The 24,354-nt window shown below is 54.9% G+C and overlaps 1 protein-coding gene across 7 annotated transcripts in view; it reads left to right on the top strand.

The window, feature by feature from the left end:
• EHMT1 (euchromatic histone lysine methyltransferase 1) overlaps positions 1-18,523 on the top strand; it is a 236,509-nt gene extending 217,986 nt beyond the window's left edge. For all 7 annotated transcript variants that reach the window (XM_064366037.1, XM_064366036.1, XM_064366038.1 and 4 more), the window contains 2 exons: positions 18,014-18,189; positions 18,343-18,523. In XM_064366037.1, the coding sequence (XP_064222107.1) occupies positions 18,014-18,189; positions 18,343-18,523 (357 nt within the window). The remainder of the gene's footprint in view (positions 1-18,013; positions 18,190-18,342) is intronic.
• The last annotated feature ends 5,831 nt before the right edge of the window (positions 18,524-24,354 follow it).

The following is a 24,354-nucleotide window of genomic DNA, read 5'->3' as shown; positions in this document are numbered from 1 at the left end:
CTCCTGTGGGCTGGAAACACGTATTCTCATCAAGGCTCTGTTGCCACGTGTGTGCCACAGCTGTCATCTTCCCTCTGTGGCTTTTTTACTTCCTTTTTTTTTTGAGACGGAGTTTCGCTCTTGTTACCCAGACTGGAGTGCAATGGCACGATCTCGGCTCACCGCAACCTCCACCTCCTGGGTTCAGGCAATTCTCCTGCCTCAGCCTCCTGAGTAGCTGGGATTACAGGCACGCACCACCGTGCCCAGCTAATTTTTTGTATTTTTAGTAGAGACGGGGTTTCACCGTGTTGACCGGGATGGTCTCGATCTCTTGACCTCGTGATCCACCTGCCTCGGCCTCCCAAAGTGCTGGGGTTACAGGCATGAGCCACCGCGCCCGGCCCGGCTTTTTTACTTCCTAATGATGTCTTGTAGTGAACAGAAGTTCTTGTTTTTATTCTAGTTCAATTTACCAGTCTTTTCCTAAATACTGGGATTTTGTAATGTCCTAGTGATATTTTTTGAAAACTTGAATATTTCCCAGAAACAGTCCAGTTTGCTTTCGCGTTGGGTCCACGTGTAGGTGGACAGCTGTCCCGCTGTGTGGTGTAAGATCAGAGTCAAGGTTTATTTTTCCCCATCTTGTCATCTGGCTGACTCAGCACCATTTGTGGAGAAGATTATCCTTTCCCCACTCAGCAGTGTGGCTCCTGTCATAGCTCCGTGTCCTCGTCCTATCAGTCTGCTGACTGTTCTTGGCCTGGGCTGTCTTCCCTTAATTACTTTAATTATTGTAGTTTACATCTTCTCAACTTAGAGTTCTTTTTTTTTTTTTTGGAAAGAGACCAGGTCTTGCTCTGTTGCCCATGCTGGAGTGCAGTGGCACAGTGATAGCTCACTGCAGCCTTGAACTCCTGGGCTAAAGTGATCTTCCTGCCTTGACCTCCCAGGTAGGTAGGACTACACGTGTGCACTGCCATGCCCAGCTAAGTTTTTTATTCTACTTTTGTAGAGATGGGATGCCACTGTGTTGCCCAGGCTGCCCTCACATTCTTAGCCTCAGGGAATCCTCCTGCCTTGACCTCCCAAAGCACTAGGATTACAGGAGTAGCCACTGTGCCCAGCCTCGCCATAGAATTTGTGTCTTGATCTTTGTGGTCTTGAAAGTTTTGAAGTCAGCTTGACAAGTTCTCAAAAACTCCTGTGGGGATTTGATTGGGATTACACTGGACCCGTCAATCAGGTTAGGGAAACATGAGGTACTTACTATATTTTTGCTAGTTCATGAACATGGTATATCTCTTCATTTGTTAGATTTTTCTTGATTATCCCCAGTAATATTTTATGGTTTTCTGTGGTGTGGTCTTGTATATCTTTTGTTGGATTTTTTTAAATCACATAGGTTTTTGAGATATTTTTCTCTTGGATCAACTTTATTGCAGTCAATTTAAAAATAGTAAGACAAACTACTTTAAAGTGTATGGTTTCAGTTTTTACAAATGTACATCCCAGTGTAATCAATGCCACAATCGAAATACGAAGCATTTCCGTCACCCCAAAATGCCCTGTGAGCCCTCAGTCACTCCTCCTCTCCCGCCCATCCTCGTAGCTTAGTTTCACCTGCGTTCGAATTTTCTATAAACGGAATCCCGTGTCTGGCTCTGCTTGTTTTGTGATCTGCCGAGGAGCCCGCACGTGTCGGTGGTCTGCTCCTCTCTGTTGTGAGCGTGACCCGCCCGGCCCCCCAGCTGGTTGGTGCCTGCTCACCTGTGGGTGGGCCTCCGTCCTTTCCAGTTCCGCTGTCCCGAGTGAACCTGCTGCAACTCCCAGAGACTTGTTTTTAACGGACGTGAGTTTTTATTTCTCTTGAGTGAATGAGGTGGAGTTACTGGTTCATACGATGGGGTACCTTTAACTTTAGAAAGAAACCACTAGTTGTCCAGCGTGGCCATGGCACTTCCCGTTCCCACTGCAGCGAGTGGGGCTCCCAACACTGTGACTTAGCGATTCTCCTGCCTCGGCCTCCGGAGTAGCTGGGATTACAGGCGCCAGCCACCACGCCAGCTAATTTTTATATTTTTAGTAGAGACGAGGTTTCACCGTGTCGGCCAAGCTGGTCTCAAACTCTTGACTGCAGGTGACCCACCTGCCTCGGCCTCCCGACGTGCTGGGATTACAGGCGTGAGTCACCGCGCCTCGCCTGCAACTTGGCTGGTTTTTAATTGGCTGCTCGTCTCGAGTTGTAGGAGCTCTTTCCGTCTTCTGACTCTGTCTGATGCACATACAAATATGTGTGTGGAGTCAGTGTCTTCTTGGCCTGCGCCTCGCCTCCTCACGGTCTGAACAGTGTCTTTCAGGAAGCGGAAATTTTTCAATTCTGTTGCCTTTCACCATCCCAAGATTTCCCTGTGTATCCCAGGATTGTGACGATTTTCTCTTTTTAAAAAAGTCTTATATAAAAACGCAAGTTAAGGCCAGGCACACTGGCACACTCCTGTAATCCCAGCACTGGGGAGGCCGAGACAGGCGGAGCACTTACTGGGTCCCAGGAGTCTGCAGTGAGCTGTGATGGAGCCAGTGCCCTCCAGCCTGGCCTGTCTCTCAGAAATGTGGGTTTGAAGTGAGAGCTGAGGTTCACTGTGTCCGTGAACAGTTAATCCAGCACACTGGTTCTGCTTATGTGGGTTTGAAGTAAGAGCTGCGGTTCACTGTGTCCATGAACAGTTAATCCAGCACACTGGTTCTGCTTATGTGGGTTTGAAGTGAGAGCTGAGGTTCACTGTGTCCGTGAACAGTTAATCCAGCACACTGGTTCTGCTCATGTGGGTTTGAAGTGAGGGCTGAGGTTCACTGTGTCCGTGAACAGTTAATCCAGCACACTGGTTCTGCTCATGTGGGTTTGAAGTGAGGGCTGAGGTTCACTGTGTCCGTGAACAGTTAATCCAGCACACTGGTTCTGCTCATGTGGGTTTGAAGTGAGGGCTGAGGTTCACTGTGTCCGTGAACAGTTAATCCAGCACACTGGTTCTGCTCATGTGGGTTTGAAGTGAGAGCTGCGGTTCACTGTGTCCGTGAACAGTTAATCCAGCACACTGGTTCTGCTTATGTGGGTTTGAAGTGAGAGCTGCGGTTCACTGTGTCCGTGAACAGTTAATCCAGCACACTGGTTCTGCTTATGTGGGTTTGAAGTGAGAGCTGAGGTTCACTGTGTCCGTGAACAGTTAATCCAGCACACTGGTTCTGCTCATGTGGGTTTGAAGTGAGGGCTGAGGTTCACTGTGTCCGTGAACAGTTAATCCAGCACACTGGTTCTGCTCATGTGGGTTTGAAGTGAGAGCTGCGGTTCACTGTGTCCGTGAACAGTTAATCCAGCACACTGGTTCTGCTTATGTGGGTTTGAAGTGAGAGCTGAGGTTCACTGTGTCCGTGAACAGTTAATCCAGCACACTGGTTCTGCTCATGTGGGTTTGAAGTGAGGGCTGAGGTTCACTGTGTCCGTGAACAGTTAATCCAGCACACTGGTTCTGCTCATGTGGGTTTGAAGTAAGAGCTGCGGTTCCCTGTGTCCGTGAACAGTTAATCCAGCACACTGGTTCTGCTCATACCAGCTAATGCACAGCTCCATCTGGACCATGTTTTGCTCCTTTGATCTGTTTGCTGATCCTGAAACCAGTGACACGTTCTCTTCATTTACAGTAATGTTGGGTGCCAGGTAGTGTTTGTCCTCACACTCTGTTCTTTTTCAAAACGTTTCCCTCCTCTGTGTCCTTTGCATCTCCACAGACAGTTGAGAGCCCAGGCTGAGGCAGCTGGAATTTCTGCCGAGACTGCACTAAATCTGGCCATTAGCACGCCGAGCCTCCTGACCCTGCGTCTGTACGTGGCCCAGCTCTCTTTGAGTTGGATCTTTAGTTTCTCAGCAGAGCCTTGTTGCTTTTTTCTTTTCTTTTTTGACAGAGTCTCGCTCTGTGGCCCAGGCTGGAGTGCAGTGTGTGATGTTGTCTCACTGCGACCTCCACCTCCCGGATTCACGCGATTCTCCTGCCTCAGCCTCCAGAGTAGCTGGGACTACAGGCACGCGCCACCACTCCCAGCTAATTTTTGTATTTTTAGTAGAGTTGGGGTTTCACCATGTTGATCAGACTGGTCTCAAACTCCTGACCTCGTGATCTACCCGCCTCAGACTCCCAGATTTCTGAGATTACAGGCGTGAGCCACTGCACCTGGCGCCTTGTCGCTGTTACTGTGTGGATCTTACACCAGGTTTTGTTAAATGTATTCCTGCCGGGCGCGGTGGCTCACGCCTGTAATCCCAGCACTTTGGGAGGCCGAGGCAGGTGGATCACGAGGTCAAGAGATCGAGACCATCCTGGTCAACACGGTGAAACCCCGTCTCTACTAAAAATACAAAAAATTAGCTGGGCACGGTGGTGCGTGCCTGTAATCCCAGCTACTCAGGAGGCTGAGGCAGGAGAATTGCCTGAACCCAGGAGGCAGAGGTTGCGGTGAGCCGAGATCGCGCCATTGCACTCCAGCCTGGGTAACAAGAGCGAAACTCCTCTCAAAAAAAAAAAAGAAAAAAAAAAGTATTCCTAAAACGTTGAGACTTTTTATATGTTATAAGCCATATTTTTAAAATTTCATTTTCCATTTGTTTTTTGGAAATAAATAACATGGAAATACTTGTTTTTCTGTACATTGACCTTGCTAAATGTGCTCTTGAATTCTAGTAAGATTTTGGACTGTTAGGCTTGTCTGCACGTGTGGTCAGGTCACATGTGAGTAAAGACGGTTTTTCTTCTCGAGTTCTGACCTGTGCAGCCTTGTTTCCCGTCTGCGTATTATGGAAGGCTGGGCAAGCATGCCCGTTCTCTTCCTGTCACTGGGGAAGCGTTGCCCTCACCCTGGCTGATGTTAGCTTCAGGCCTTGTGTAAAAATGCTCCCTGGCTCGTCAGAATTCCCTTCCTTGGCTGTAGGCTGAGGCCTCTGCTTCCTTGCTGGCTGGCAGCCGGGGTGCTCTGAGCTCCTGAGGCAGCTGTCTTCTTGAAGGCCAGCAGGAGAATGTCGGGTTTGCCACGCTGCCTTCCTCACATCCTATGGGCCAGAAGCAAGTCACGCTCAAGGGGATGGGTTGATACAAGGGAGACTCTCGGGGCTGCCTTACGATGCTACGTGTGTATGACCTGCTCGCTCTCCTCAAGGGCACCTGCCTTCCGCACTCCGAGCCACAGCCGCACTCACTCGCCTCCTGTCTCTGCAGTCCTGCCTCTTCCATAATATCATGTCAGTGGAATCCCACAGCATGTGGCCTTTGTCATTTCCTGGCAAGGTCGTGTGTGAGTGACGTTCAACTGTATGAGAAACTGCCCAGAGGTCCCGCACAGTCACTCCCGGTTTGTGTCCCATGAATTTGGCTGGGTGATCAGTCTTGGGCGGGAGGGCAGGTGCAGCTCCAGCTGTCCCATCACAGTCAGAGGCAGGAGTCTTAGTGTCTCAGTAACCTTGACGCCCTTGTATTTGAAGAAGGCATTTTTTTCCACAGTTGTTGCTTGATATATAGAAATACGTTGGGTTTTTAAAATTATCTCTTTAACCTGTCGCTTAAAGTGACCTATTAAGTGTAATGATGTGTGTTTGTTGTTTTCCATGTGTGTGCCCCTGTCGTCACCACACAGGCTGCTGCCCCCGTCCCCACAGTTTCACTGCTCATTCTACTCTTCTACAATGGCGGGGCTGCCCAGTGTCAGGGAGGTGGCGCGGGGCCTTTCAGAACCATTTCCTGTGATGCTGGTGTGCAGGTGTGTGATGGGAGGAGCAGGGCCTTTCAGAACCATTTCCTGTGATGCTGGTGTGCAGGTGTGGGATGGGAGGAGCAGGGCCTTTCAGGACCGTTTCCTGTGATGCTGGTGTGCAGGTGTGGGATGGGAGGAGCAGGGCCTTTCAGGACCATATCCTGTGATGCTGGTGTGCAGGTGTGTGATGGGAGGAGCAGGGCCTTTCAGGACCGTTTCCTGTGATGCTGGTGTGCAGGTGTGGGATGGGAGGAGCAGGGCCTTTCAGGACCATTTCCTGTGATGCTGGTGTGCAGGTGTGTGATGGGAGGAGCAGGGCCTTTCAGGACCGTTTCCTGTGATGCTGGTGTGCAGGTGTGTGATGGGAGGAGCAGGGCCTTTCAGGACCGTTTCCTGTGATGCTGGTGTGCAGGTGTGGGATGGGAGGAGCAGGGCCTTTCAGGACCATTTCCTGTGATGCTGGTGTGCAGGTGTGGGATGGGAGGAGCAGGGCCTTTCAGGACCGTTTCCTGTGATGCTGGTGTGCAGGTGTGGGATGGGAGGAGGAGCAGGGCCTTTCAGGACCATTTCCTGTGATGCTGGTGTGCAGGTGTGGGATGGGAGGAGCAGGGCCTTTCAGGACCATTTCCTGTGATGCTGGTGTGCAGGTGTGTGATGGGAGGAGCAGGGCCTTTCAGAACCATTTCCTGTGATGCTGGTGTGCAGGTGTGTGATGGGAGGAGGAGGGCCTTTCAGGACCGTTTCCTGTGATGCTGGTGTGCAGGTGTGGGATGGGAGGAGCAGGGCCTTTCAGGACCGTTTCCTGTGATGCTGGTGTGCAGGTGTGGGATGGGAGGAGGAGCAGGGCCTTTCAGGACCATTTCCTGTGATGCTGGTGTGCAGGTGTGTGATGGGAGGAGGAGGGCCTTTCAGGACCGTTTCCTGTGATGCTGGTGTGCAGGTGTGGGATGGGAGGAGCAGGGCCTTTCAGGACCATTTCCTGTGATGCTGGTGTGCAGGTGTGGGATGGGAGGAGCAGGGCCTTTCAGGACCGTTTCCTGTGATGCTGGTGTGCAGGTGTGGGATGGGAGGAGCAGGGCCTTTCAGGACCGTTTCCTGTGATGCTGGTGTGCAGGTGTGGGATGGGAGGAGCAGGGCCTTTCAGAACCATTTCCTGTGATGCTGGTGTGCAGGTATGGGATGGGAGGAGCAGGGCCTTTCAGGACCGTTTCCTGTGATGCTGGTGTGCAGGTGTGGGATGGGAGGAGCAGGGCCTTTCAGGACCGTTTCCTGTGATGCTGGTGTGCAGGTGTGTGATGGGAGGAGCAGGGCCTTTCAGGACCATATCCTGTGATGCTGGTGTGCAGGTGTGGGATGGGAGGAGCAGGGCCTTTCAGGACCGTTTCCTGTGATGCTGGTGTGCAGGTGTGTGATGGGAGGAGCAGGGCCTTTCAGGACCATATCCTGTGATGCTGGTGTGCAGGTGTGGGATGGGAGGAGCAGGGCCTTTCAGGACCGTTTCCTGTGATGCTGGTGTGCAGGTGTGGGATGGGAGGAGCAGGGCCTTTCAGGACCATTTCCTGTGATGCTGGTGTGCAGGTGTGTGATGGGAGGAGCAGGGCCTTTCAGGACCGTTTCCTGTGATGCTGGTGTGCAGGTGTGTGATGGGAGGAGCAGGGCCTTTCAGAACCATTTCCTGTGATGCTGGTGTGCAGGTGTGGGATGGGAGGAGCAGGGCCTTTCAGAACCATTTCCTGTGATGCTGGTGTGCAGGTGTGTGATGGGAGGAGGAGGGCCTTTCAGGACCGTTTCCTGTGATGCTGGTGTGCAGGTGTGGGATGGGAGGAGCAGGGCCTTTCAGGACCGTTTCCTGTGATGCTGGTGTGCAGGTGTGGGATGGGAGGAGGAGCAGGGCCTTTCAGGACCATTTCCTGTGATGCTGGTGTGCAGGTGTGTGATGGGAGGAGGAGGGCCTTTCAGGACCGTTTCCTGTGATGCTGGTGTGCAGGTGTGGGATGGGAGGAGCAGGGCCTTTCAGGACCGTTTCCTGTGATGCTGGTGTGCAGGTGTGGGATGGGAGGAGCAGGGCCTTTCAGGACCGTTTCCTGTGATGCTGGTGTGCAGGTGTGGGATGGGAGGAGCAGGGCCTTTCAGGACCGTTTCCTGTGATGCTGGTGTGCAGGTGTGTGATGGGAGGAGCAGGGCCTTTCAGGACCGTTTCCTGTGATGCTGGTGTGCAGGTGTGTGATGGGAGGAGCAGGGCCTTTCAGGACCGTTTCCTGTGATGCTGGTGTGCAGGTGTGTGATGGGAGGAGCAGGGCCTTTCAGGACCGTTTCCTGTGATGCTGGTGTGCAGGTGTGGGATGGGAGGAGCAGGGCCTTTCAGGACCATTTCCTGTGATGCTGGTGTGCAGGTGTGTGATGGGAGGAGCAGGGCCTTTCAGAACCATTTCCTGTGATGCTGGTGTGCAGGTATGGGATGGGAGGAGCAGGGCCTTTCAGGACCGTTTCCTGTGATGCTGGTGTGCAGGTGTGTGATGGGAGGAGCAGGGCCTTTCAGGACCGTTTCCTGTGATGCTGGTGTGCAGGTGTGGGATGGGAGGAGCAGGGCCTTTCAGGACCGTTTCCTGTGATGCTGGTGTGCAGGTGTGGGATGGGAGGAGCAGGGCCTTTCAGGACCGTTTCCTGTGATGCTGGTGTGCAGGTGTGGGATGGGAGGAGGAGGGCCTTTCAGGACCATTTCCTGTGATGCTGGTGTGCAGGTGTGTGATGGGAGGAGCAGGGCCTTTCAGAACCATTTCCTGTGATGCTGGTGTGCAGGTATGGGATGGGAGGAGCAGGGCCTTTCAGGACCGTTTCCTGTGATGCTGGTGTGCAGGTGTGGGATGGGAGGAGCAGGGCCTTTCAGGACCGTTTCCTGTGATGCTGGTGTGCAGGTGTGGGATGGGAGGAGCAGGGCCTTTCAGGACCGTTTCCTGTGATGCTGGTGTGCAGGTGTGGGATGGGAGGAGCAGGGCCTTTCAGGACCGTTTCCTGTGATGCTGGTGTGCAGGTGTGGGATGGGAGGAGCAGGGCCTTTCAGGACCATTTCCTGTGATGCTGGTGTGCAGGTGTGTGATGGGAGGAGCAGGGCCTTTCAGAACCGTTTCCTGTGATGCTGGTGTGCAGGTGTGCGATGGGAGGAGCAGGGCCTTTCAGGACCGTTTCCTGTGATGCTGGTGTGCAGGTGTGTGATGGGAGGAGCAGGGCCTTTCAGGACCGTTTCCTGTGATGCTGGTGTGCAGGTATGGGATGGGAGGAGCAGGGCCTTTCAGGACCATTTCCTGTGATGCTGGTGTGCAGGTGTGTGATGGGAGGAGCAGGGCCTTTCAGGACCGTTTCCTGTGATGCTGGTGTGCAGGTGTGGGATGGGAGGAGCAGGGCCTTTCAGGACCGTTTCCTGTGATGCTGGTGTGCAGGTGTGGGATGGGAGGAGGAGCAGGGCCTTTCAGGACCATTTCCTGTGATGCTGGTGTGCAGGTGTGGGATGGGAGGAGCAGGGCCTTTCAGGACCATTTCCTGTGATGCTGGTGTGCAGGTGTGGGATGGGAGGAGCAGGGCCTTTCAGAACCATTTCCTGTGATGCTGGTGTGCATGTGTGTGATGGGAGGAGGAGCAGGGCCTTTCAGGACCATTTCCTGTGATGCTGGTGTGCAGGTGTGGGATGGGAGGAGCAGGGCCTTTCAGGACCATTTCCTGTGATGCTGGTGTGCAGGTGTGGGATGGGAGGAGCAGGGCCTTTCAGAACCATTTCCTGTGATGCTGGTGTGCATGTGTGTGATGGGAGGAGGAGCAGGGCCTTTCAGGACCATTTCCTGTGATGCTGGTGTGCAGGTGTGGGATGGGAGGAGCAGGGCCTTTCAGGACCGTTTCCTGTGATGCTGGTGTGCAGGTGTGGGATGGGAGGAGCAGGGCCTTTCAGGACCGTTTCCTATGATGCTGGTGTGCAGGTGTGGGATGGGAGGAGCAGGGCCTTTCAGGACCATTTCCTGTGATGCTGGTGTGCAGGTGTGGGATGGGAGGAGCAGGGCCTTTCAGGACCATTTCCTGTGATGCTGGTGTGCAGGTGTGGGATGGGAGGAGGAGCAGGGCCTTTCAGGACTGTCTCCTGTGATGCTGGTGTTGGGTGCCTCTGTCTTTCTGTCCCTAAGAGTTTCATCAGTTGTTGTTGAGTTTGGTTGAATGTTAGAAAACATCTGTTGAAATAAGCCTATGATTCTTCTCATTGGTCTGCTAAGGTGAATATCTGATTTATATGCTGTTGTTATTGGAAATTTAATTTGTGTACTTTTTAACCATGCGGCGTCACTGCTGTGTCGTGTGGTGCGACTGGGTCTGAGGGGGCAGGGGCGCGTTCCTGCGTCTGTGCCGTCTCTTGCTGCCGTATCTCCTGCCTGGTCTCTCCTTCCAGCGCCGGCATCTCCGTAGGTCTGTTTCTAGCATCTGTTTTGCTGCTTGTTGTCATTCTTTCCCTGTCTCCTCACGTTTCTGGTCAGTTTCGTTTGGGTGCCAGACACTATATTTGCAAACTTGCTTGAAGAAAACACACTGGGTCACCCCAGTCTACTTCCAGGAGCCCAGAGGCCTCAGAGCTGAGCTGAGCCCTGGCCTCTGTCACTCCAGCTGACTTTTGTCCCCTGGTGGCCCTGGTTCCTGGGGGCCTTTCTCAGTCTGTTGAGGCTGCTGGGACAGAACACCATAGACTGCGCAGTCTGCACAACAGACACTGGTTTCTCACAGTGCTGGAGGCTGGAAGTCTAAGGTCAAGGCACCGACTAGTTTCGTTCTGGGGAGGGCCCCACCCCCTGGCTCATGGAGGGACTGTGCCTTCTCCACTGGGTCCTCACGTGGAGGGGAGGGTGGCTCTCTGGGGCCTCTTATTATGAAGACCCAGATCTCATCCCTGACAGCTTCACCCTCACACCCTCATCAGCCCCCAACACCGTCACCCTCAGCACATGGACTCAGAAGCACAAATATTCAGACCACAGCAGGCTCCCTCCCCGCACGCTCGGGCCCAACCCTGAAGTGGCACGGTCTCCTGGCCGCCCTGGTGGAAGCAGAGTCCCCTTGGTGCCCCGCTGTCTCCCAGAGCTGGGTGTGGAGCTCCTTCTGTGAGTCTGTACATCCTCGGGCGGGGCCTTCTCCCCCCTTTTTTTTTTTGTGATATTGTTGGGCTTCCCGGTTGTCCTCGGCAGCAGGCCGGGAACCCACTCTGCTGTGCCCCTTTGCAGGGGCCATGGGGTACAGCCACAGCACGGCTCACTGTGCTGACACCCTTTGACCAAGGCAGGTGGGTGGAGCTGCAGCACAGGGGAGAGGGGAGCAGAGCTTTGCTGGAGGGGGTGGAGCCGCAGCACAGGGGAGAGGGGAGCAGAGCTTTGCTGGAGGAGGTGGAGCCTCTGCACAGGGGAGAGGGGAGCAGAGCTTTGCTGGAGCAGGTGGAGCCGCAGCACAGGGGAGAGGGGAGCAGAGCTTTGCTGGAGGAGGTGGAGCCTCTGCACAGGGGAGAGGGGAGCAGAGCTTTGCTGGAGCGGGTGGAGCCGCAGCACAGGGGAGAGGGGAGCAGAGCTTTGCTGGAGCGGGTGGAGCCTCTGCACAGGGGAGAGGGGAGCAGAGCTTTGCTGGAGTGGGTGGAGCCGCAGCACAGGGGAGAGGGGAGCAGAGCTTTGCTGGAGGAGGTGGAGCCGCAGCACAGGGGAGAGGGGAGCAGAGCTTTGCTGGAGCGGGTGGAGCCTCTGCACAGGGGAGAGGGGAGCAGAGCTTTGCTGGAGCGGGTGGAGCCGCAGCACAGGGGAGGGGAGCAGAGCTTTGCTGGAGCAGGTGGAGCCGCAGCACAGGGGAGAGGGGAGCAGAGCTTTGCTGGAGCGGGTGGAGCCTCTGCACAGGGGAGAGGGGAGCAGAGCTTTGCTGGAGCGGGTGGAGCCTCTGCACAGGGGAGAGGGGAGCAGAGCTTTGCTGGAGGGTTTAAAGCCCCTCCGAACGGCGGCCTTGCTGCACAGGCTTGTCTCCCTGCAGATGCGGCTGTGGCCTTCACTGGCCGGGTTCCTCCTGCCCACCTAGGGCTGCACTCACCAAGCTGTCTGTGTGGAAGGGCCATTTCCAATATTCCCAGCCCACTGTGGGCCAATCCTTTTAGAAAACAAGCACTGCAGATTCCAAGGCTGCTTTTAAATCGTCACATTCAGCAGGCACAGTATTGCCAAGGCAGATCGCTGCTGGAGGCTTTCAGTTCCTTGACTCACTCGTGTTGGCCAGGGGCGTCCCCGCCTCCTCCCGGCACGTCTGTGCTCTGCCTTCACACCTCTTCCCTGGCGTGGAGTTTCTGTGCTTCCTGCTCCTGTCTGGAGCCACACCTGCCCTCACCTCCTCAGAGACATCCCCTCGGCACTTTCCTCACTCCCCGACGTCCCAGAGCTGCCACGTTCCCGAGTCCTTGCCTTCCAGTCTGTCTTCCATCAGACACAGCCAGGCCTTGCCTCCAGTGAGCGCCCCTAAGTCCAGGGCAGGCTCTGGTCCCCGCCACCCGAGGCAGCAGCATCCAGCCCTGCTCCTCCCAGGCCTCTCTCACTTCTCAGCCCAGGTGCAGTTCTTGTTTGGGGGCTGTGGGGAGCTGGGAACACTCCCAGGTGTCTGCTGCAGCTCTGACCCACCCCTAGACCTCAGAGCCGCGTCTACCTGAGCGCCGACATCTCTGGGTGCCAGGAAACTTTCTGGTTGTGCCTTCAAAATATTTCCTGGACTGTTGCAGTGAGCACCTGCCCCTGGGTCTGCCCTGGCCCTGCTGTTGCCATCTATTCTCTGCCTGGGGCTCTAGAGACCCCAAGGCCTCTGCTGTTGGCTCAAAGCTTGCACACCCCATTCCCCACTGACTGCCCTCCCAGCGCTCCCACCACTGCTCTCACAATCGTTCACTGTTCTCCCTCATGCTGTTCTGGGATCCTGCCACCCACCCTCCTGGTCCTTACCTTCTTTAGGCCTTTGTTCAAATCTACCGTCCATGAGGTGCCCCGGGGGCCTCTCCATGGCGTGCTCACCTGAAACCTGGGCGGACGGTTTCTTTATCAGAGCAGCCTTCAAGAGCAGCACTTGAGGATACATTGGAAGCCCTCAGTGGTGTCTGTCCTGTGAGGACTCTGGGATCTGATGCCTTTGAACCATGGGAACGACTGGGAGAGGCCGTGCTCCTGCGTGAGGGCAGCTCCTTGTGCCAGCTGACAGGGTGGTCAGCCTGGCTACCATCGTGGGAGGTACATGGACTAACGGCATGCCAGCAGGAGGCTGTGAGCAGGGTCGATGGCCCATGGAGTGGCCCCTCTGTCTCTCAGGGCCTACAGCCCTGGCCGTCCACAGGCCAGACCCTGACTCTGGGCCCCCTCAGGTCTGGGCAGTCAGGCTAAGCAGAGCACGGGGGTCTCAAGACCCCATGACCTCTAGGGTCACACAGAAGCTCCTGGGAGTCAGACTGAGGAAGGTGCTCGTCCTGAGAAGCCACAAAGTGTGCTCCTGCGGGGATGTGGGTGGGGGAGGTACCGCGTCTCCCGGGCAGCCACAGATCCCACACGCAGGGCCCGAGTGACGCTTAGTGCAGAGCTGGAAGGTTCTCAGGGTGGGAGGAGGGTTATTTTTAACGAACTGCACTAGAGAATCTCTAAGGCCAGTGGCTCTGGGCAGAAAAACCACAAAATGAGAAGACCAGGAACAGAAAGGCCTCAGCCCTGGGGCCTCACGTCTGCGATGAGCCCTTGGTGGCTCAGAGCACTGCCAGTCCAGGGTCCTGATGGAAGGGCCTCCGAGGGCTGCCGTCTCCGCGCCTCCCCTCCCTTCCGCTGCATGGGGACTTGTAGAGCCTGCTAGGGATCCTGCGAAGAGCCCAGATGGGCCCTGGCCCTCCAGACGGCCTCTTTTGTCTCTGGCGAAGTGAAGCGAACACCTGTAGTGAGGTCCACTCCACACAACAGGCCCGGTGCTGTCTCCATCTTAGAGAGTGGGACATCCAGCCGTCCCAGGAAGGCCCCCACCCGGTCTCACAGCATTGCCACTCGGGCTCCTGCCCTGCGCCCACTGCCACCTTCCTTCTTCCCCGTCTAACCTGCTCACCTGGCAGCACCTTCACACAGGCTCTCCTCTGATGCCTCTTCCCTAATTTTAGAGACATTCAGGTCTCTTATTTAGTTAAAAAAAAAGAAGAAAAATGTTTTACTTCTCTGCCGCTTCCTTCAGAGATTCCTTTTTCTTGTCTTTGCAATTCCTTTTTTACTACACATTGTGAAAATTCTCAGACGTACCGGAAGGCAGAGGATCGGGACAGTGGAGGCTCTTACGCCCCGACCTGGACCTGGTGGTGGTTAGTATCTTGCTTTATTTGTTCCATCCTTTTTTGCTGATACAAAGTTGGTGGCAAATGTAACATTTTACCCCCGGTGATGTCAGTGTGCCTGCGAATGGTGATGTTCATCTGCAGACCGTCCTGCTTCCCCCTCTGGAATCAGGTGGGCTGTTCCTTGTATGATACTTGCCACATCCCAGAAGGTTCTTAACAGCAGCCCACATGGTGCCCTGTGGAGGAGACTGGCCAGCCGCCCGAGAAATCCCATGGTCCCGATTTCTGTGTGCCCTCATGGTGTCACTTCATTTGTTCTCTTATCCCCTGTGTTTGCTGCCAGCTAGGAGGAAGGGCTGAGGTTTGGTGACACTCACACTGTGTCCGGTAGGGAGCTTTGTGGCTGTGCCATGGGGCGGGATGGTTCTTGACTGCCCACCCTGGGCATCCGTGCCTTCCATATTCATTAACAGACATTTTTCTGTTTTAATAAATAAACCTAAACCTGGGCAGGCCAGATCAATGCTTTATTCTTACCATCTAGTTACCAAGTTTCAGAGTAAGGAAGTGGCATAAAAATTACTGGCAGCAAAGAAATTTTGGCCTTTTTCAAAATTTCCTCTGTTTTGAGTGTTAATGTGGGCTCATGGAGTTTTACATTTTTTTACAGGTAAAAACCAAATTTTTTACATGTGTGTTTTGAGCAGTTATAGCCATTCTTACTTAGTGGTCAAATTGTCCCGTCTGGTCGTAGGGAGCCCATGCAGGCGAGCCCTCCGTGGGCGACAGTGCTGTCTGGCAGCACGTGGACCCCAGGCCTCTCTTACGTTCCTGGGCCCAGGCTTGGAAGCCGTTTCTCTAGGATGTCCTTGTACGTTTGGAGGAGAAAGATTTTTAGACACTGAAACGAGACTGTGGGGTGCCCAGTGCTGTCAGCGTGCCGTGGGCTCCGGATTCACTTTTCAGAGCACAGAGCTGTGAAGTAAGCAAATGTTTGAAAGTGTGTTCATGTTAATATTTCCAATTCACATTTAACAGTATATGGTTTTTATCCAACTTCTTTGATTTTCTGTTTGTATCTCTTACAACAAAAATCTTGGTTTCTGAAATCTTTAGTTTCAAAGCAGCACTCCAGATATTGCTGCTGACAGTGAGTGCCCGGCCAGCCGCGCAGCGGCGTGTGTGTGTCTCCAGCGTCTCGGTCCTTAGGGCACGTTCCTCGGACACGGGGCAGAGTCCTGCGCTTCGCAGCACTGGAAATGTTTCCTGTGGGATTGTGTCCTGGCGCAGTACGCAGTTGAGTTGCATGAATTTTAGTTCATTTTGAATGTTACAATTTAATTTGTGTTGTTTTTTGATTGCGTGAAATCTTTGCTGCTTAGGAAGTTCACGCCCAGAAAAGCCTGGCTTCTCCACATTCTCTGTATTCTGTTACCTGCTGTCTGAGTGCATTCGGGCTTCCATAGCAAAACACTGTAAACCGTGAGGCTTACAAATGTCACTGCTCCGGAGGCTGGAAGTCCCCAGATGAAGGCGCTGGTGCTGCCGAGGGCTTCCTGGTTCATAGCCAGTGACTTCTCACTGTGTCCTCACGTGGTGAAGGGGGTACAGCAGCTCTCTGGGGTCCCTTCTATGAGGGCACAGTTCCCTCTACCCCCATGACCTAATGGTCTCCCCGAAGCCCCACCTCCTAACACCATCACCTTGGGGGTGAGGGTCTCAGCCTATGAGTCTTGTGGGGACACACACATTGCAACCGTAGCCTGCAGTAACCGTCAGCAGAAATAGAGAAAAAATACTCAAGTAGACTTCTTATTCGTTCTCTTTTCTTACACAAAAAGTGGTAGAGTGTAGATACGCGCCAGCCCATAACCTTTCTCCTGACAGGGTATTTGTAGAGTCGCCGTATTGTCAATACGTGGAAACCGTTCTCCTTTCGGGGGCATTCGCATGGATCTCAGCCCTTGCTAAATGCTGTTGCACACGAGTCACTGTTGGACCTTTACTGTCATTAGACAAAGCTGAGGTTCCGTTCATCCCCCCGGTGATGGCGTCAGCAGCCAGTGGATTTCAATTTAGAACTTCCATTGGATTCTTTTTCTGTTTCTCTGCTCAGGCTTCTCATTTCTCTGAGATTTTCATGCCTTGAAATCTTGCTTTGTGACAGCCTTAGGAGCTGCCTTGAGGATACGCGCGTCTGCTGGCCCAGCATCCGGCTCACCCTGAGGCTGGGCTCGGCGGTGACTTTCCTGCTTTGCATGTGTTCGTTTCCTCAGCGTTTCAAGCGTCAGGTCGCTTGCGTCGTTCCTGTTAACATGCAGGGAGGACGCTGCTTTCTCTCCCGTGTGGGTTTCGTCTCGCTAGTGCGGCTGGCTGGGCCCCTTCCGCAGGCCCCGCCTCCCGCGCGGCCCCTGGGCCTTTCTCCAGGCATGGGTCTCTACCAGGGTCGCTGTCTTCATCGGCTCATGGCCAGGCAGAAATTTGTGCACACGGACTTTGACACCCACCCGCCTCAGCAGCACCGCGGGTCCTCCACGGGGCAGCCCTGTGCGCTCTGCTGGACGGGCTGCTCCTGGTGGAAGCCCGGGCAGCGCTGGGCCTGGCCCCTCCAGGCGGGAGCCCCTCAGTTTCCATCTTGCTGCTCTCCAGGACTTCGCGTGTGCGCTGTTGCTGGTTTCAGAGTTGCTTTCTGCACGGGGAGGGGTCACCTATGGATCAGAGGGCAGAGTCCACGCCACGTGAGCCACTGTGAGCTCTGTGTCTTTGGGGTAAAGCGGGCTTTGGGGCTGCGGCTGGTCCCGTCCCGCAGCTCTGCCCACCTGGGCTTCGCCGTCTTGTCACTGCCTCGTCGTGAAGGTTGTCGGCTACCTGCCCTCCACGCCCTCGCCCTCTAGTTTGGGTTTTAATCTCCTGACCTCTGATGTTCGTTCTGGGGCAGGTTGTGGACCCGGTGTGGGGGGCCGCCTCTGCCCGCAGGCCCCACCCTCTCGGACTCGGCCCCGGAAGGCCGCGGGTGCCTCCTTGCCCGTCTGCCTGGCTGTGCCCCGCGGCACTGCTGTTTCCCATCGCTGGGTAACAAACCGCGCCAGCCACTCGCCCCAGTGTGCGCAGCAGGGGTTGGGCACTGCTCAGCCCGGGTCCCTGTGGTCGCGTGGGCAGCTGCCGGCCGGAACCCCCACCTTCCTGCCACGCAGCCCCTCCCTCCAGGCCGGCAGCAGCTCCGCCCGGGGTCTCCAGAGAGAACTGCTTTTAAAGAGGTCGCGCGGTAGGTCAGGCCCAGCCGGTCAGCCCAGAATCCATGATCACGGGTCGGTGCCAGGGGCCGGGGCCGTGAGGCCGCCCGGAATCCTGGGCTCCTCTCCAAGCCGCCCCCGTCCCTGGCGCCGTCTCCAGTCTCACCGGCCCCCGGAAGGGCTGCAGCGGAAGGCGTTTTCCGCGGTGCCGTCCGCCCCTGAGTCTCCGCAGACCCTCCGGGCTCCTCGACGGCGCGTCCCGGTCGCCAGCCCCATCCCTCCCGAGCCCGTCAGCCCTGCCGCCGCCCGCGCGGCTCCCGCAGCCCCGGCCTCCCTTCTCTTCTGCTGTCGGTGCCAAACGGCCCCGTGGGCGCGGGCGGGCGGTGCCGTCCACATTCCGCCGCGCTGGAAGCCCCGCGGGGACGCCGGCAAGGGACCGGCCTGCACCACGCGCCCCGCCGCGGCCGAGGAGGGCAGGGCACGGGGTGCGCGGCCACACGGCGAGGGGGAGGCCCGCGCAGGTCCCGCGCCACGGCTGCAGCTCACGGGAGAAGCCCGTCCTGCGTGGCGGGACCTGTGCCCACCTGCGCCCAGCCCCAGGCTCGGGACCCGCACGTCTGGGCCCCGCTCACTGCGGCGCGTGCCGGCTTCTCTCGCCCTGCAGGACGGGGAGGTTTACTGCATCGACGCGCGGTTCTACGGGAACGTCAGCCGGTTCATCAACCACCACTGCGAGCCCAACCTGGTGCCCGTGCGCGTGTTCATGGCCCACCAGGACCTGCGCTTCCCGCGGATCGCCTTCTTCAGCACCCGCCTGATCGAGGCCGGGGAGCAGCTCGGGTACGCACCGCCCTGGCCCTGTCGTGAATGCTTTTCCCGCCAATCGTTGTCAACACCGAGGCCCGGGATGCGCGGGCGGCGGGGGAGGCCGCCGGGCCCGGCCCGTGGGAGGCGCCGCGGGGTTGACCTGAGTCCGGGTTGCTCTTCCCCCAGGTTTGACTACGGCGAGCGCTTCTGGGACATCAAAGGGAAGCTGTTCAGCTGCCGCTGCGGCTCCCCCAAATGCCGGCACTCGAGCGCGGCCCTGGCCCAGCGTCAGGCCATTGCGGCCCAGGAGGCGCAGGAGGACGGCCTGCCCGACACCAGCTCCGCGGCTGCCGCGGACCCGCTATGAGACGCCGCCGGCCGCGGGGCCGTGGGCAGGAGGAGGAGGAGAGGTTCTCAAAGGCCCTGCTCCGAGGCTGTGCCGCCGGCTCCCCGGAGGGGTCGGAGGTGAGGCTGCAGCCCCTGCGGGCGGGTGTGGACGCCTCCCGGCCGCCTTCCCGACCTGCGGCCCCGCTGCGGGCCCCTGCCCGGGCCGGAGCGCACACTGGGCCTCGCCGCAGGGACGCTGGGAACCCACGCCGGCGTCTCCTCGTGAGTTTCTCATGCCGATGTGTCGTTGCGAAGTTTCTCGTCTCTTCCTCTGACCTCCGAGGTCCTCGCTGTTCTCCCGTCCGGCCCAGACTCTTCTGTGCGGCGCTGCCAAAGCCGCCGTTAGCACGAGCTGCTCCGTTCTCCCCGCCCGCGGCCTGCGTGGCTGGCGCCGGGTCCCCGGGGCCGCGCCGAGGACAGTGTCCCGCCAGCCTCGGAGAGGTCAGGAGACCGACCCCACCACTAACTTTGGAGAAAATGTGGGTTTGCTTTTTAAAGGAATCCTATATCTAGTCCTATATATCAAACCTCTCTAACTGACGTTTCCTTTCAAGGAAGTGGTTTGCTGGGTGCAGGCGGACCCGCACCAGCCCCGCCGGCTCCGCTGACGCTGGTACCTTCTGTTGATTTTTTAAGCCACATGCTATGATGAATAAACTGATTTATTTTCTACCATTACTGAACATTAGGACAAACAAAAAATAAAATAACGAGACAACGGTGCTGATTCTGGTGTGGTTTCTACTCACCACGTGAAATAAACTATCAACTGTATAAAGAGAACAAAATGATTTTAGAATAAAATGCAGGAAAAACTTTTTTAAAAATGTTAGTCTTGTAGTGTGAATAAACTTGCCATCACCTTTTGTGTGGTGGCCCGGCAGGTCATATACTTTTTTTTGGCATATACCTTTTTAAATACTGTAATTAGTGCAGTAACAGTGGGATTTTTTTTGTGCAACTCTTCTAAGACATTCATAATGCAGTCATGTTTATTTTTTTCTGTTAAAATGTTTTTGACAGTTTTAAGAGCAGTCTTTTGGCTCTGACCATTTCTTGTTCTGTTTTCAATGAAATCAATAAAAAAAAAAGAGCAGTACTTTAAATGGGGTTTTTATTAACGATACCATATTTCAGCTGGTCTCTGCAGAACTTGGGGTACCCCGGACCCGGCCCAGCTCTCTGTCCCCGTCCAAGGAAGTACAGCTTCCTTTTCCCCCCAGATTTGTCCCCAGAGAGGGGACATTCGAGGCAGAGGTTAGGGGAGCTGTGTGCACGTGTCGAATGAATCTGCATGTGTGTGAGTACATGTGTAAAAACGTGAGTGTGAGCACACTGGTGTTCTGTGTCCGTGTGTCTGGTGTCTGTGTGCCCTGCGCCTGGCGCCAGGTGCTCTGCTCTGGCATCGTTCTGGAAGCCGACGGGGCACACCAGGTGAGTCCCACAGCCAGAGGCAGAGCTGCACTTGAGCAGGGAGGCCAGAGAAGGCAGAGCCAGAGCCCCCACCCCTCTCCAGGGACCCCAGCCCCAAAGCCTGCAGCCTGCTGTGTTCTTCCTGCCGACTGGCCTCACTCACCGCAGGAGGGCTTTTAGTGTAACCTCAGTAGCACTGAAATGCATGGAGGTTTGATACACAGAATTCACTCAGGCATTTTAGGTGCTTCTCTAGCACAGCCACAGCCGCCGTGCACTTTGTGAATAGACCGCCCGAGCGGGGTGCCCGGTGTCACCGCTGCATGAAGGACTGGGCCGGAGGACCAAGGATGGATGTAGCCGTTGTTGACCTCTCGGGGGAGGCCGTGTTCCTCCAGGAGCCCAGGTGGCCTACGGCCTTCCACCTCAGTGTCTGTGAGGAGGTGCTGTGTGGGGTGGGGTGGGTTCCTGCCAAGCCCAGGCTCAGGAGGGTGTAGGGACCGGCAGGTCACCTCGTCCCGGAGGCAGTGGCAGGAGGTGACTCAGGGGCGACTGGAGCTTGGACCCAAGGCTCTGCTGGCCCCACCAGCCCTGCCGGGAGCCCCTGGGACAGCCCGTAGCTGGCAGATGACTAGAATTGTGGCTTGAGTGTCCACCTGTTCTGCTCCCTGCCCTGGGTCAGGTGCTGGGGGTATGAACAAGCATTGGTTGAATCAAGCTAATAGCAAATATTTTGGGTGTCACAAAGGCCCGCCAGGGTGGCCCCACAACAGGGCACTGTCACGGCAAGTTCCTGCCATTTAAAATGAGCGCCCAGCGCAGAGCCCACCTCACCTGGTCCCAGGGCCCAACTCAGGGTGACTCATGGTGACAAAGCTTCCCCAGGGCAGGGGACAGGGCGCAGCCACCGGCCAGGCTCCGTTGGTCCTGGTGGTACGATCTGGGGCCTTCCTGGGTCAGTGCGTTCTGAGGTGGCTGAGTAGGGCCCTGGGGTTCCCAGCTGTGCACGCCCCCTTGGGGTTCTCAGCCACCAAAACCTGGGTGGGGTGTGAGCAGAGGCCGCCCAGCCACACTCGAGGTCACACCTGTTTATTACCAAAAACTCAACTCACCAGACCTGGAAGAGGAATGTGGAATGCTCCAGAAATCCCCCTTCTCGCCCCTGCCTGACACGGGCAACAGCTGCGGCCTGCTGTGTTTGCTTGGGCCGAGCGCGTCTCCTGTCAGGAAGGGGAGAAGCCCCCCTGGCTTTGGCGGGAGCATCAGACGCGCTGCACGTCTGGACCAGGTGAACCCTTTGTAACGTACGGATGATACTTCTTTCACGAAGCACAACAGCGCTGGGAAGGAGAATCCCATACCTCATCTTTACCCGTTTGTGCAATTGCCTTCTTAGGGAACGGGTCAAAGGGCACATAATGTCCCTTTGGGATCGCTTACCAAAATGTCACACACAAGACGCTGGCCAATTTTGCCTTCACTGATGTGCATCTCCCCGCAGCCCTCACTGAGGCCCCCATCGTACTTCCTGCTTTTCTAATTGTCTAGAGGGTGACTCACTGCGGTGTTATTCTGCAGCTTGATTATTGATAAAATTGAGCGTCTCTTCTTGTGTTTATTACAGACTGGCCTTTCCTCTTGTGTGAACTGCCTTTGTGCGAAAATTCTGTTGTGCGGCTTACATTTTTCTTACTGATTTTTTAAGAGCTCTTTATATATTGTAGTTTTATACCTATACTAAATTTAAATTTGTTATGTAGCAAAAATTTGTCTTGTGACTTCTGAGTGTGTAATACGTTCAGAAAGAGCTTCTGCACCCCCAAATTATAAAAACTATGCTCCAGTGCTTGTCTTAGTTCTTTGTTTTTAGTTTTAGCTCTTGAATCCAGGTGGAATTTATTTGCTGTATGGTGTGAAATAACAATACAAATTTTAGGTTTCTCGTTGAGGCATAATTGGCGTATGGCAAAATGCACGGATTGCACGAACACAGCTCAGTGCATTCTGACAAACACCTTTGCCCTACGACCCACGCGTATCACGACAGAGGCCATTTCCATCCCCAGCCAATGTCCTCTCTTCCGTCTCTGGACCTGCCCACAAGACGCATCCCCCATCTGATTTCTTTCACTGCACGTTAGTTTTGCCTGATCTGGGACTTTCTATAACAGGAACCATGCATTTGGTTGCTTTTTTTGGCCTAGCCTCTACTGCTCAGCGGCTTTTGCCTTCATCCGTTCTCCTGCGCCTGCGTGCCTGGGTTATCTCCAGGTCGGGGCTGTTGGCCTGAAGGCAGCCGGCAGCATTCTTGCACGGGTCCTGTGTGAGTGTTTCTGTCGGTGGAGGGTGAATTCCTAGAAAGGGACTTGCTGACTCCTGCGTGGGGGTCACCGTGTCTCTGCGTCTGGCAGGATCGTCGTCCACGCCATTCACATATGAGAGTTGTTGTTTCACGTCTTCATGAACCCAAGTGTTTCCAGTCAAGTTTGACCAAGTCCAGTTTCCTTTGTTTGCTTTTTCAGTTAGTACTTTATCTGTCCTGCGGTATCTTTGCCATAATGCTTTAGAGGGGAAACAGGAAAATACCTTCTTAACTTAGGAATATATTCTCTTTTGAAGAGCATTACAGTTTTGGATTTTGTGTTTAGGTGCATGCATGATTCATCTTAAATTCATTTTGTGAATGGAGTGAGGATTTGCTGATTTTCTAAGAGGCTTTCCCCCCGTGGCCTGCATTGGCTCCAGCACGGAACGGCAGCGACGAGAGCGGGCCTTCTCCCCGTCGGCCGGCTGTTTATCTTGAGGCCACTGTCTCCAGGTATAAAATCACGAATGGCCGTGGCAGAGGTCCTCCAGCTGTGTCCTTATTCCTAAAGGTGACTCTGGATATTCTGGCTACACTAGGTCCTTCCTATTTTATATAGAGTTTAGAATAGGCATGTTGATTTCTACCAAACAGCCAGGTAGGATTTTTTTTAACCTTTCCATCAACTTTATTGAGGTATCATTTAGGGATCACTGAAGGCAGCCTTCGTGTTTGATGTGCTTGGCAAATGTGTAAACCTTATAACCACCACCACAGTGAAGACATGAAGAACGCCTTTATTACCCCAAGATGTTCCCTGGTGCCGCCCTGTGTCACCTGTGCCACCGCCCCTGAACCCCAGGAGACACCGATCTGCTCCTGTCACTGTAGATTAGCCTTTGTATTCTGGAATTTCCTACGATCCGGTTCATGGAGTGTGGACGTTATTGCCTCTGGCTTCTTTGACTTACCATGTATTTTATTTATTTTTAAAAATCTTTTTGGTGCCAGGGTACATGTGCACGTTTTTATACAGGGAAACTTGGGTATTTCATCACCCGGCACTAAGCCTGCTGCCCATCAGTTCTGTTTCCTGATTCTCCCCTCCTCCCACCCTCCACTCCTAAGTAGGCCCCAGTGTCTGCTGTTCCCTTCTTTGTGTTCATGTGTTCTCATCATTTAACTTCCATTTATAAGTGAGAACATGTGATACTTGGTTTTCTGTTCCTGCGTAAGTTTGCTAAAGATAATAGCCTCCAGCTCCATCCACGTTCCCACAAAAGACATGATCTTTTTTATGGCTGCATAGTATTCCATGCTGTATATGTACCACGTTTTTATCCAATCTGCCGCTGGTGGGCATTTAGACCGACTCCATGCCTTGGAATTGTGCTGTTGTGAGTAGTGCTGCGATGAACGTCCATGCACACGTGTCTTTATTAACATTTGTGGACATTTTAAAACATCAGAATAATCTCAACCTGACAGAACAGCAAAGATCTTTTTTCTCTGAACTGCTGGGGAGTCAGTTGCCAACTTGGTACCCCGTCATCCCCAGATACTTCCGTGGATATTTCCTACACACAAGGTCCCGTGTAACCACAGCGAGCCGTCGACATCAGGACGTGAACCCGCACCTCACGCGCGACGCAGGCTTCGCCGTGTGTCACCGTCACGCCCTTGGTGACAGATGGGTCCAGTTCAGCGGCTGCTGCTGCTGCCTTTTGCTGCCAAGTCTCGTCTTCAGTCGGGAACCGTTCAGCTATCATGTACAACGTCCTCAGTTCGCATTTGTCTGTTTGCTCAGAGTGAAACTCGGGCTGTGCCTCCGTGGCAGGAACACCACGGAAGTCAGGAAGTCAGTGCATCCTAATAGGGGACCACGACTTGGATTTGGCTCATTTATTGATAACGGAAACTTTAATCTTAATTTGATGGAGGTGGCATCTGCCAGCCTTTTCCATTGCAAAGTTTCCGTTCTCCCATTGTGATTAACACACATTTTGTGGGGAAAGTATTTCAACACTACGTAAAGGCCGCGCACGTGGTTCATGCCGGTAATCCCAGCACTTTGTGAGGCCGATGTGGGAGGA

The sequence above is a fragment of the Aotus nancymaae genome, unplaced genomic scaffold (genome assembly GCF_030222135.1).
Source record: "Aotus nancymaae isolate 86718 unplaced genomic scaffold, 86718_ANA_hifiasm-v0.15.2.pri h1tg000063l, whole genome shotgun sequence".
Lineage (NCBI taxonomy): Eukaryota > Metazoa > Chordata > Mammalia > Primates > Aotidae > Aotus > Aotus nancymaae.
Note: the sequence above shows the minus strand (reverse complement) of the source record. Positions and strands in the feature narration are given on the sequence as shown.